Source organism: Falco cherrug, chromosome 5 (assembly GCF_023634085.1).
Source record: "Falco cherrug isolate bFalChe1 chromosome 5, bFalChe1.pri, whole genome shotgun sequence".
Taxonomy (NCBI): domain Eukaryota; kingdom Metazoa; phylum Chordata; class Aves; order Falconiformes; family Falconidae; genus Falco; species Falco cherrug.
Genome location: NC_073701.1, coordinates 16,765,665 through 16,779,397, shown reverse-complemented (window position 1 = coordinate 16,779,397; position 13,733 = coordinate 16,765,665). Strand labels below are relative to the sequence as shown.

At 43.1% G+C, this 13,733-nt stretch overlaps 1 protein-coding gene across 2 annotated transcripts in view; it reads right to left on the bottom strand.

Annotated features, from left to right (window-relative positions):
* The window catches only part of TM7SF3 (transmembrane 7 superfamily member 3), a 27,368-nt gene extending 13,635 nt beyond the window's left edge, over positions 1-13,733 (bottom strand). Inside the window, exons 1-8 of one of the 2 annotated variants that reach the window (XM_005433685.4) lie at positions 13,587-13,733; positions 12,169-12,242; positions 5,938-6,092; positions 4,062-4,212; positions 3,505-3,625; positions 2,550-2,721; positions 1,310-1,487; positions 176-262 (exon numbers count right to left, since the gene is read on the bottom strand). In XM_005433685.4, the coding sequence (XP_005433742.1) occupies positions 176-262; positions 1,310-1,487; positions 2,550-2,721; positions 3,505-3,625; positions 4,062-4,212; positions 5,938-6,092; positions 12,169-12,238 (934 nt within the window). In that variant the 5' untranslated portion in view covers positions 12,239-12,242; positions 13,587-13,733. Of the gene's footprint in view, positions 1-175; positions 263-1,309; positions 1,488-2,549; positions 2,722-3,504; positions 3,626-4,061; positions 4,213-5,937; positions 6,093-12,168; positions 12,327-13,586 lie in introns of those variants that run through there. The other variant, XM_027797437.2, reaches the window with a different exon arrangement.

The following is a 13,733-nucleotide window of genomic DNA, read 5'->3' as shown; positions in this document are numbered from 1 at the left end:
TTGCTCCATACTTAAAAGCCCAGATCCTGCAAAAGCAAAGCAGTAGATCTAATTGGCATGTAATCACTATCAAGCAAGTGTTAGTAATAATACCATCAGTCTAAATTACAGCAGTTATGCTTATGAAATTCCAACCAGACTTATGAGAAGAAAAAAACCCCAAACCATTCTGTACCTGTTTTCCAGAATCTGTGTCCAAAAAAACAAGTGAAAAGACCTACAACGGCAAGAGCAGTGAAGAACACTTTCGTAGAGAGTTTACCTACAAGGAGAACGAGAGGGTTACTACAGCATTCCACCTAGTACTCCCAACAATGAGACTAGGGTAAGGTCAGGTTGCTGTCAGAGTCTGATAACTTAATAGCTGCCACTCCTTCAAACACACCACATGAGCAGACCTGCAGTGTCTGAACTAACAGTTACCTTGATAGGATCTCCAACAGAATATTGCAGACTGATTAAGAAATCAGGAGCATATTCAGAATACTGAAGTTTCTGCAACAATTACTTAAGTAGCTGTAGTATGCCGTTTATAATACAGATACAGCTTTACCTGAGAATTTTCTGCTCCGCTTTAAAATAGGGACATCCAATCATATATAAAATTCAGTGCTACAGGATTAGTGACCCAGGCAGCAGCTATAGTCTTTATCACTGATCATGAGAACAAGCAAGTTTTACTTTGTGTACCATATTCTAACCATTCTTCTTGTCCCTCCCATAGTCATAATGGGAGTAGCAACTTTGCTCTTTTTTTGCTCAGATCTATCATTACAACTTTGTACACAGTAGCACGACTTTGTAGTCTTTCCACTATTGCTGACATTATCTTTATGCTCACCTTAAGTAATTTTGTCTTTTCAGATTACCTGTAGGTTACAGATTCCTGTTAGCAGTAGCACAGTCAGAAAAATCAGGTTGGTCCTCAATCTAGTTCATGTTTTATTAGCTTAGTTTCACATGCAGCATCTATAGCCCTACAAATGATTTAAGTTTATGTATCCAGTTCAAATGGAAAAAGCTAGTGTCACTACAGAATTCAAAGTTAGGTATTTGCAAGCCATTTACTAAGTGAAACAATTCATCATTAAGTGAAAGCTTCAGTTGCTAATATTTCTTAGTTTTATTTCATCATTCTAGAATTTATCCTCAGTCAAGAAGTAGACTCCATCATCAAGTAACAAAACACATCCAGTGTAAAACAGAGCACTCCTCCATAAATACAAAAAAAATATTCAAAAGCACCATTCAACATTTTGGACCACAACAAGCTTGAGATCAGTTCACAAGGACACAAGTTCTGACTTACTGAGAGAAGAGCAGTTATCCACTAGGTCAGTAAAGCTGCAGGCGTATGTATGCACAGGTATGTATGCAGCAGAAGTATTCCAAAGAGGATCCCATACTATGACATTGTAGATCACACCTTGTCCAGGAAGTGAGGAAAAGTAGACATTGGTCTTGTCATCAGCTGTCAGCGTAAGCATCTGGAACAGAAAATAGTATTTTTAATTGAAACTGTTTGCCACTGTTACTGATGGCTTGCTGATGTGTCCGTCCAGCTGAGACAATACTCAGCAGCTCAAGGAAGATTATCAGGAAGAACTCCAGGTAAGAGCTCTCCTATTTTGAACCCTCTTAGTATTACCAATTGAAGCATTAAAGGCTCACAGGAGGGACTGCACGTCCTCCAACATTACTATGTTTTCTGACAGGGGAGAAGATTCTCCCACTCATGTTTTGGTCCTTCTCATTTGAGGACACAGTTAATGTTCCCTGCCTGCCTACTAATCCACATCTGGCCTGTGAAGCAGGCAAGGCTGCCATTCTACTCCCCAGCATGGCCAGACAGGTTATGGCCACCGAGATTCTCCCTCTGCTCCTTCCAATCTCTTTGCTGGGGGCTACATAAATATGCAGCAAGTGTTTGCTCTTGCATATCAGATCTCTTTATGCCACTCTAAACAACACCCATTTCAAGTCCAAGTCTGCTGTATCCTCCCCTCCGCTCTCTTCCTTGCTCTCTTCCCTGCTCAACCCTCAGCATCTGAGGATGCCAGACTCCGGCATCTCTCAGGCACTGTAGGAGACTATCCACCTTTATCAGAAGCGGCTCTGCCTCTGGATTTATAGGCACTCTGTGGCAGTATAGCTAGAAGCAAGTGATGTCTTCAACATCACTGAAGGAGCACTATGACTAACACAGTATTCAGCAAGCAGAAGGATACTGCAACAAGAGCTTGTTTCATAGAGAAAAGGGTGCAAGACCCATCACTAATATCTACTTCAGAGTCCACTGCAAGAAATCCCAATTCTGCCACATTTCAGGCTGTGCTAACTAGCCACCTTTATTCCTAGAGAGAATGGTTGCCATTTTATACGCATCACTCACTGTATACTTCCTAGCCAGAAACCCCAAATACAAGCAAGAAGCCTGAAGCATTAGCAGCTTGCTTATGTCACCACACAAGGAAAGTAAGCACAGGGGAGAAGAAAACATAAGATAATGCCACTGCCACATGCCTGTTACACCAGCGTTTCAGACTTACTTTAATGCCATTGCCTTTGATACTTTGCACCTCAGACATCTTCCTTATGTGGCTCATGAGTACCATTTCAGAAAGATCATTCTCTGGTAAGAAGTACTGGTAGACATCATACTGCAATCTCCATCTGGAGTTCTGACCAGTTCCCGAATCACAGGATGGTGGGTTTGCTCCTCTACAATTAAGAAGACATCAGCTACTTCCCCAGCACAAGACCCCAGATCTTAACATTAGTTTCCCCAAGCTACCTGTCCAATTTGGTAGTATTTTGCTTCTACTCTTTAGAAGTTAACACCAGCAACTAATTCAAAACTAGACTGTCAATGTTTGCAAGTACAGACTACAGCAGTATTATGTAGAACCACCCTGATGCAGGTAGTGTTTGGGCTGGTACCTACCTTTATGTTTACAAAGGCTTCCTATGAGTTGTCATAATGAACCAGCATAAGAATTCCAAGAGGTCACAACCAACAAAGATCACATAATCACTGCTTGTTTTTCCATGTACGCTCTGAATATAGCCTTCCCCATTCCCTGCCTATCACTTGCGACATCAGGCACCATTCAGGAAATAATGCCTTACAATTTGAAGTCTCAATGTTAAACAAAACTATAATCATTATCATGGTTCAGTACCAGTAAAAGGAATTAAACTGGCTATAATACACAATTGCTTCTCAAACAGATTAAGTCATTGTGAGGAATGGGGAGACCCAGTATTTGCTGACTGCTTGCACATCTGAAGTTGCATAATCTCTCTCACAAGATTCAACTCTCAGCTTTTCTCTCTCATGTATCACCTCTCCCTCTCCTTATTTACTTCTCCATTTGTTGCAGTGAGCAAGATTTCTGCCAGCAGCTGGATGGTCAGCCTTTTCAGCAGAATCTTGGTTTATGATCTTGGCCGAATAAGAAGACAAAGAAGGTCTTGCTCAGCATACTGAAGGCCTTCACCCACCTGGTATATCCCAGGTTTGCAGGTGCAAATTTGATGTGTATATCAGCCAATGTGTAATCTAGGTAAATATTTGGATCCACTTCCAAGTCAAATTCCAGATTGCAGCCTCCAGGAATAGGATCTAGAACACAGAAGAGATGACCGTAATAGTTTTTACTTCCCCCTTGCACAGCATCAAAAAAGTTCTAAGACCTCAGCAGCGCAAGTACTTGCAAGCATAGTCTGCTTACTGAGCACACAAAACTGTCAGGTTCTAGTCAACCTAGATTGCAGCCAACACAAGCTGTTTCAGTGCAGTCTAAAACAGGTCCCGATACATACACACAGCGGTTTTCTACTCTAAGGCTGAAGTCACCACAAGACCACATAGTACATTCCACATACAACTCAATTCAGTGGTGACACTAAATTTTTTCAGCCCATTTCCAAATAATTTCTGGCATCTCCATCTTATGTTTGACCATGTAAGAAAATCAGCTCTGAAAGGTCAGTACTTCATTTCATAGTTAACTTGTAATAAGCAGAGTTGGTATCCTTAACATGTAATAGGAACATACCTTTCTCCATATAGGGAATAGAGATAGCTGTGCTGAGCACCTGGCTAGCATCCAGTGACCGAAGGTACCACGTGCATACAGTCTGTTGAGGCCGAAGGATGGAAACCAGTCCTTTGTCTACTCCGATTCCTGAGCTGTTCACAGATGGATTCTGGATAGAAACAAATTATATAAACAAGCGGTTCTTGAGAAGATTTCTACTACAGCTTCATGTATTGCACAGTAATCACATTCCTGCCACAAACCTGTAGGGCACACATTTCAGTGTCAGTTGCCACTGATGAGTCATTCAGCCCTTCACTAGCTGGTAAGAAGAAGATGGAAAAAAGGAGCTGGAAAAAAAAGGGAGTTGCCTCTGACACCACACACTGCCTAGGTCAGGCTCAAAACCACAAGTGATAAGTTTGAGACTACTAAAGAGTTAATAATTGCATGCAAGTTGCAGAGAAATCTAGCTAGTTGAAGGCTACTGCTGCACAGCAATAGATTGACTAGTAAATGTGTAAGACTATTGGAATATCCCTCACAAAAAATTATGAGAAGCAGAAAGAGCATTGTGGGAACCAAAGTGCAGAAGCACGTCACTATCTCCACTAGAATGGAGATGACTGTATGATAGCTGGCTTAACATGTTAGACAAGTGCTTGGGGCCAGGTCAGATACTGACCCAATTCCCCACACCACCACGCCTTTCAGAACCAGGGAGCTCGAGAAAAGATCAGGCAGCAATGGCAGTATCACACTTACACAGGTGGCACAGCCAACTGACCTGCAGTCAAATTTATTTTGAGCACGGGAAGTATGCTTTGTACAAGGCGAAGTGTTGCCTCAGGTAACTGTAAAAGCAGCACTTTGGACCTGGCAGACTTTAGGGTCTGGCTCAGCTTCATATTTCTAGAGGCAGGCCAGCCCCAAAAAGCAGTATAGCCATATTTATGCATCGCTGTCCTTGGCCTGGTAAGGCCCATAAATACAAAGAGGGTCTGAATTGACAGCAAAAGATTCTACCAGTGGTAATCAAAGACTGAATAGGTGTAACATTAATGTCTTAGGCCTGTAATCCTAGCTATTCCACCAGTACAAAGATGACAGAGCTGGCTGACTTGTGTTACAGATTATTCATCTCGTAAGCTTCCCAGGATACTTCTTGGCACTCCGTATATTCTCATTTGGAAAATACTGATGGGGAGAGGGAAACTGGATAGCAGATCCTCATCTACTACCTTTGGCTTAGTCTAAATTCTGCTCAAATACCATTTATGAGCCCCACACATAAAAAAAAATACATCAGTATTTTATTGCATCCCAGTAAAGATGGGACAAATTAAAGCTAGCATATAGCCAATAGGAACACTTATACTGTCAGCTAGAAGTAGCAACCTTCACAGGAGCACTACGCTCCATGTGCCATGAAAGGAGAATTAGATTCATAACAAGGAGCTGGGGTAACAAGACATGTTTGTAGGGGTTAGATCCACACCACATGAACAGCAGACAACTAAACATCCCAAAGTAATCGTTTAGTGTACAAGGGATACGGCAAATACTTAGCATGAATCTGTTTTCAATTTGACAAGCTGATAGATAGTAGTCAGCAGTCACATGTCAAAAGCACCACTTCCACCAGAAACAAAGAGCCTTGAAACATTTTCAAGCCAGCTCTGATATTCCTTTAGCATTCAGTCCTCCAAAATAGCAGCTATGACATAAGTACAAGAAAGGATTTCTGAAGCTAAAATAATACTGCCCAAAGAGTCATGCAGGTAAGATATTATTTATATAGCTTCAGTTCTATATTCCTACATGTAGCAGAGCCAACTCCCATGTTAAAAGACAAGTAGCATTTAAGAACAGAAAAGTGACACTTTTACTGTACCTTATCAAAGGATATCACCACATTGCTTTGCTGAGCATGTACTTGAAAAATAACAACAGTTACATTGCTTGCAATGTTCCTGATTACAGCTTCCACTGGATTGGTTCGGTTCAGTAGCACGTTTCTGAATTTTCCCAGGGAAAGCTCAAGAAGACCTGTATTACAGAAAAAAAAACCAACACTTTTTTTTGTCCAGAGGGAAGCAATTGTCAAGGGGAGCCTGGAAGCTTCCAGTAGCCCAATATTAGCTGGGAACAGAGCAAGATGTTTTATGCTACTCTCATCCTGTAATTAAGGTGTATTAATGTTTCAGAGATTACTATACACAGAACCATACCTACAAGAACAGACACAGCCTGAGAACCCACCATATAGCCTGGCACCCACCTAAGCACAGGGAGCAGGACTTCCTCCCAGGAGCTCAGTATTTCATACAGCAGAGCTCATCAGCAACAGACACTAGCTGTGGCTGACCAGCTAATGCAATCAACAGCAAGTAACATTCAGTAAACTGAGGACACAGAGGACGACTTGCTTTTCAGCAAATCCAGACAAGTATGCTTGTATTAGCCAGCTAACTTGCACAATACCTGTTAGTCTTCCTGGGTGAATTTCCATGGACCATGGGAGTTGGAGTCAACTTCTGTACAGTCAGATCTGTAGTTTACATATGTATACTTACCTACTTTCAGCTGCATCACGTGTCTTTTGCTCCCACACTATTCTTTATTAGAACTGCTGGACCCCAGTTTCCATATCTAGAAATCTGACTAATATTCCAAGACATGACCAAGACCATTTCTTCTTATGACAAGCATAACCTCGTGATCCACTGCCATTTTAATTTAGAGAGAGCCACATGACCTAGGATACAAGATTCTTTGAAAATCAGCTTTGGCTTGCCATTCAAGTCCTGCAAGAAATCCTGGTTTATCCCTGTGCTGGGCTCTTGAGGGACAGGGGATGTCAAGAGAGGAAAGAGAAGCAGCTGTACAGAAGCCACAAGATCCTTTTGTTGGTGGTTAGCAGGCAGACAGATGCTTGCAGAGCATACACAAAAACAACCCCTAAAAGTTATCAAGCCTAAACATATACAGAGTATTTCCTCAATAAAGTTGCCTCTTCTCAAGTAAAGGGTTGATATTGTCAAGTACTCCAACAGAAGCACAGAGTAATCAACAGCACCATCCCATATACACTGTTGCCAATGACTCAGGTGGTCTCCCACACAAAAAAAAAAAAAAAAAAGGGATACAGCCTTCTCATCCAAAACCATACCCAGTACTCTAAATCCTTTCCTGTTATTTTTCCACCCTCCCTTGCCAAGAATTAGCATCTTTGGCCAGCTTCTTTGCCTCTTGACAATATGTAAACAGAGGCAAGCTCCTACCCTCGTGCTTTTTCCACTCACCTCACAACAGAGGAAAAGTCTTATCTCACCTTGCTAACTTCAACCCTTACATGCTTACCTCCAAAATTCAATTAATACCAGTACTGCATCACGAATAAACCCCAGCTGAAATATGGGGATCACAAACCATCTACGAAGAACACAAAGATTCTCCATTTTTCTGTCCCATCGTCTGCAGTTTGTGTTACAGAAGAAGTTTCTACTCAGTTTTCAAACAGTAATGAATGTAAAGTTAGAGCTAAAAAACAGCTTTGTGTATTCTTCAGTTTCTGATAGTCCCCTGAACAGCATTCAGCTATCCTCCTCTCCACAAGACCTCTTTGCTCCTTAGCTCTTAAGTTCTACCAGAAGTGCAACTAGCAGTATGAATACTAAAGAAAAGTATTCAAAAGGCACAAACTGTATATCTATGCACTCAGAAATTTGGAGTGAAAGCTTAGAATGCAGGAAAAAATATTTTTCTGATCTTTAAGAACTTCAGCAGAGTTTCCTGAACCACAAGATCTTCACACTTAGATGTTCTTTTAAGGAGAAAGCTGAAACTATTACATCCTCTCTGTGCCCTACATCAAGGGGGAAAAAAAAACCTACACTGCTCAATCTTGTTTCTCACCTCCACTCTGCACCTCTACCCAGAGGTCTCTGCATAAATAAGAACCTATTTGTCAGCAAGACATGCAGCCACCACTTCAATACAATCATGTGACTCTAAATGTCAGAGGCACTCTCTCAAGTCTAATTAGTGTGGCAAATTAAGGCATAGTGTTCTACATTGCTTTACTGTTTGCATAATGGCTCCTAAAACAGTTCATGTGACACATTTTAAACCAAAGTCTGGACAGAAGAGCATAGATTCTGGCTGAATAACAAGATTGGCTACATCCATCAGACAAGTATTTTTCAGCTTCTTGTTCACAGGCTCCTTGAACCACGCTAGATTCTAGCCAGGCCTGAAAGATGACTAAAAGGACAATTCACAAGCACTGCAGACCAGCAGGACCTTCTAAGTTTTCTGGAAGAGCAATTGCTATGTGGCCAGACTACAGCACCTTTTCAGCCTTCTCTTTTTCTGTCATTTGAAAGAGTCATTGTTTGTGCTCCAAGCAAATTAACCAGCTCATCAGGCCTATTGCTATTGCAAGTTCTCAGACAGGCACTAGACTACCTGAGCTACAAGTTCAGCGTTGTCAAAGATGAAGGACAGATACCAAAACCTCCATGAACATGTAGTACTGGCCACAGCATGCAGGCTTCTTCTTTGGGCAAGCTTGATCTCACTGAAGGTAGCATACAACTGCAGGACTGCAGGTTCAGCAGCACATGCAGCAGAGATACCACAGAAGTGAGGTAGTTGAGCTGGTAAGTCAGCAACAGAGCCAGGAACAAAATCCAGGCATCCCAGCTTGTTTTGTTTCACTTGCTTTAGACAGTGAAGGTCTGGAAACACTCTGGGATAGTCTGGTATCTTACCTCTTCTTTCCTTGCAGGGATAAGTATGATGGTCCCTGCATGCCAGGATAGTTTTGCGTTAGATACAAGGGCAGAACTCTCACTGTTATAGATATTATCAACTGAAAACCTACTTAAAGGAAGTCAGCATTGCTGAAACTGAACAAGAGCAGAACAAAGATGGGAGTGTTGAGCACATGTTACTCTGTATACTAGTACCAATACTCAAACAGGAGCACAGACAGTCCAGCATATTAAAAACTGATGAACAGAGCTGGACAAGAGTCCACTCGGTCACTCACATTGTAACTTTTCTCCTACATGAACAGCAAAACCAGTAAAGACAGCAAAGGAACCAAACCTCTCTGAGCTGTTCTGAGATCTAAAGTCATCATTCCTAACTCTAAGCAACAAGATAATGAACACTACAGAGGCTCAGCACTTATTATCCCCTCACTGTGACACTGAGTTTCACCAACATGCAACACCCAGCTTGAACCATTTCCATTCTCTGATTCAGTGCTGAGCTCACAGTTCATTTGATGTTTTAAGTAAACCACACTTCGGCTCCAACAGTTAAATGTCATTTCCCTATCACCAACAAACAGTTAACCATATAAAGTTCTTAGTTACACCCAGCAGACCAATTTCCATTAAGAGACACAAGTGAAGAAATGCCATTGCTGCCCACACAGGATCAGTCTTTATCTACAGATACATGCTCAAACATCATGGTTACCTCAGACCAAGAAGGTCTCCACAATCAGAGAAAACACATTTCTACTTCGTGCCAACCAGCTTACAGTGGGTATGCAGAATAATCTTATGTAAGCTTTAAGAGGTAAGAACAACTTTCCAGCGTATAGAGTACATCAACAAGTAGTCACATGAAGACATTTAATGGGAGACTGAATGCAAGCTCAGACTAAAAACTAGTTTGCATAGGGAAAACATGAATACAGTTACTAAACAGAATAAAGCCAGCAGCCATATTATATCAGACCTGTACAGAGCTCTGCTACAAGGCCTCTGTCTTCCCACACTAGTAAAACCTCAAATAAAGACACCACACACACCCAAAAGAAGCAAGAAGATTTACAAAAGATTTTATGTTTTAATTGCATGTGTATTGAGACTCATGCTTAGAGCACAGTTTCATGCTTAAAGCCAATATTGCCGCATGGCTTGTCACCAGCTGCACCACTCCCATCCCAGAAGACTATTCTGTTCACAAAGTTAGCGGTCATAGAGCCTTCTACTGTCTGAAAAGTGACGGGAGAAGTACCTGTCTCACCCACTTACAGTTTTACTAATCCACTTTGATTATCAGCCAGAACACGCAAGACCTGGCCTCAGCCACATTGCTGGCACTGTTGATTAAAGTGTCACTTGCACACGTAGGTAGTAACACTTCAAGATGCACGTAACCAGCTACCCAATACATTCAGACATCTGAATAGCTTTGTCTGAACCTCTATTTTAGAATGTTGTCTCTGCATAAACTAAATGGCTAGCGCAAAGTAAACTGACCCATAAAGCTCCCTTTATGAGAGGGGCACTAGTCAATCCTGATTACACTATAAATTTGCTTTAGTTTTTCCAACACTAAACAACCTGGTTTGGATGTAGTAAAACAAGGCCAGTTGCACTCCTACTTAATGAAGGTGGAGCTCCTTGGAAGATAAAAACCATGATACATAAACCACTTCTGCACAAATCCTAACCTTGAAGGGCTACAGCCCATCAGCAACCCAGAGAGATAATACAGGCCATCACGCTCAGTTTTTACTTATCAGCACTTTTAAAATTAAGCAGAATCTTCTAGTATTAGGAGATAGCAGAGCCCAGCCTTGCAAACCTGTGTGCCCACAACTGACTAACAAGACAATTTCAAATAAGTGAACCATTAAGCAAGTGTCCTTGCTTGAAGGGCCTAATGATCAGCTAGACACTGGTACACAAGTTACACAGCTTATTAGCTTTTCATGAGAAAAATACTTTCCCCCTCCACCCTCAATTATGCAAGGAAATACAGCAACAGGCCCCTTCAAGGCAAAGCAGTTAGCTTAGTCCCATATTTATTCTACCTTTTTACATACTTTAAAAAAATAACACATGACCCATTTTCAATCAAGTCCAGGAGACAAACTGCCTGTCAGCACATTTTAATGCAAGCATTAAGATCTAAGAACACTGAGCACTCATTCTCAGACCTGCTAACCACCATCAGTTACCAAGTCTAAGCTTCTTGGGCATGAGACTTGGGGGCATGGTGGGGAAACAACTCTTCCACACTTGAGGCCAATTCCAAACACTGTTCCGCAGTTTTACAGAGTATCCCAAGAGTACCTTTTTCCTTCTGGAGAATTAAGCATCATTAGAAGCAGGTCTAAAAATAAAGAAAAAACTAAGATGAGGCTTACATCAGCCCTAACATAAGATACTACTTGCTTATCTCTGAAAGGAAACTGATTATTTTTTTCCTTTTTTCGAACAGAGAAGAACTTAACCAGAAAAAAAAAGCAAGCAGATTAACAGTTGAATCTTCACAAGCCGTAGTCATTATAGTACACTTACCTCTGAACACCTATTTTAGTCACATGCAGGAGCACAGGGGAATTACAAAAAAAGCCCATGCAAAAAAAAAAGTCAGATTACATCAGCACAGCCAACAAGTAATTTTAGGAACCAAGCTCCAAATTCTAAGAGGTTTTGCTCTTTTCCTTAGTTTTATAGGGACAGTGGTTTTCAACCCACAATTCACAGGGTGCTGGTAATTCATGGCCACCTGTATATGGTCATACACCAAACTCCACTATTAACATTGTTACTTTTCTCATATAAGCTCATAGGTAGTGAATGTCACCTTGTTTTCTTAGGAGGAACACAACCCTACACCAGACTCACCAGCCTATAGTATATCCCTGAAACAGCACAGTTAAAATTAGTGCGGTATATCCGTGTAAGAGTTAAAACGATGGCGTTCGTAGCAATTAAGCTGCATAAAGAAAAGGGGGGGAAGGGCGGGGGGCAGGATGAGCTCTCCCTGCCCACATCAAAGATTAAGATAACCACGACTATACAAAACTCTTCTCCAGCTCCACAGGCAGCCTGCACCTTTGCTTTGATCTTCACTCTTGCTCACCCCTCCAGACCAGCAGGTCCCACCGCCGCCGCCTGGGACACCCCCCCAAAAGGCTCTGCGGGCCCCTCCACGAAACAAGCCCCTTCCCTTCCATCCTACCTGACATCGACCCGGCCAAAAAGCGTCTCTTCCCCTATCCAAGCGAGACCCACCAGCCCTCCCAGCCGCCTAATGGCGGCCACGGCCCACAGCCCCACCCTCCCCCCACTCCCCGCGCCGCACTCACCTGAGGCACCGCCATAGCGCAGGACCCCCAGGAACCCCAAGAGCATCACGACGTGAGGAAGGACCCGCATGGCGCTGCGGAGGGAAGGGGAGATGTGGCTGGGAACGGGCTAGGGCCATGGGGAGGTGCTTGAGAGCCAGGCGGGTCCTGTGACGCGGCGCAAGGCGGGCGCTGCGCCACCTCACAGGACCCGCCCAGCAGAGGCTGTTCCCGCCACCGGCTGTTCCCGGCACCCACCTGCCTGAGGAGACTGAGGTAACGGCCCCAGCTGCTGCCCCCAACGGCTTTTATCCTCCCAAGCCTCGTCCGCCGCCCGTGTGGCAGTTACAGGGGTGGATAAAGGGCTTGGGAAGGTCTCCAGGTCCGGCTGGGGGAAGGTTGACATTTTTACATTTTTTTTAAATTATTTATTTTTAACACAGCAGCCATTTGGTTTTACCTTATAAAGAGCAGTAAGAAACGTTGCCTCAGAGGCTCCCTGGAGCATGTCTGAGATGCCTCTGGCTGCAAAGGTGATTCACAGGCACAGGATGGGAGAAAACAGAAGTAAAATTAAAAGTCTCTTTTTAGGGGGGTGTATTTTTTTGTTATTATTTGGACCCTTTTTATGAATTTACATTGTAACAACTCTAGAAAGCCTTGTATGATCACCCCTATTGTGTTTATTTTTCCCCATCTTGCTTTGATGTGGTTTCCACTTAAAATGCAACAGTCTGGCATAAGAACACAGAGGTGAGTGCTGGGTCCCTGTTTATAGCTATTTTAGATATATGGGTGTACTTTCTTCTCCTTGCCTTTGCCTGCTGTGCATAGGAAGGCAGCTTTTCTCCATCAGGCTATCTAGTTTGCTGAGGTTATTTTTGTTCTACTCAGCGAGGTTCCTGTAAGTCAAAATCCATGAGATATTAAACATCTGTTTAGTGTTGCCACCATGGCAGACAACCTCTCTGAGACCTCAGTCACTCTTTATTCACAGCTCAGCATTCAAACTGCTCAATCCTTGCCTGCGAGAGGCTTGTCTTGTGCCGTAAGCCTCACTTGTTCCAGCCTCAGTCCAGCAGCTATCCCACTAGTGGAAATCCAAGAAAGAACCCGTTGACTTCAATAATAATTGTAAACCCCTTAAAAGCGTGTGGTCACTTTTGGTCTACAGCACAGTAATTTGTGACTTGGCTTTTTAACGGAGGTGTACAAAGGCAGCCCGCAACCCCAACCGTGTCATCAGAAATACACTTCTGTCGGATGAGTTTGTATCGTGGCAAAGAGGGTAGCTGTAAGCGGCAAGACGAGTCTTGCAGCATATGCATTGCTGCTGGGTGGCTGCACCCACAGCATCGCTGACGACTTCAGCCAGAAGAAACCCCTGGAGGTCTCCAGCCCAGCTGTTCCCTGTTAGGGGTTAGAGGGATTTTTTTTACCTGCTGCAGTCGTGAGCACGAACTGGCGTTCCTGAGAGAAATAAATGGTCGCGATACGCCAGTTCCTCCAGCAGGACGGCACCCGTTGCAGCGCCCTTTCCTCCGCCGCCGCAGCGCTCCCCGCCGGGCGCTTCCCACGGCGCCGGG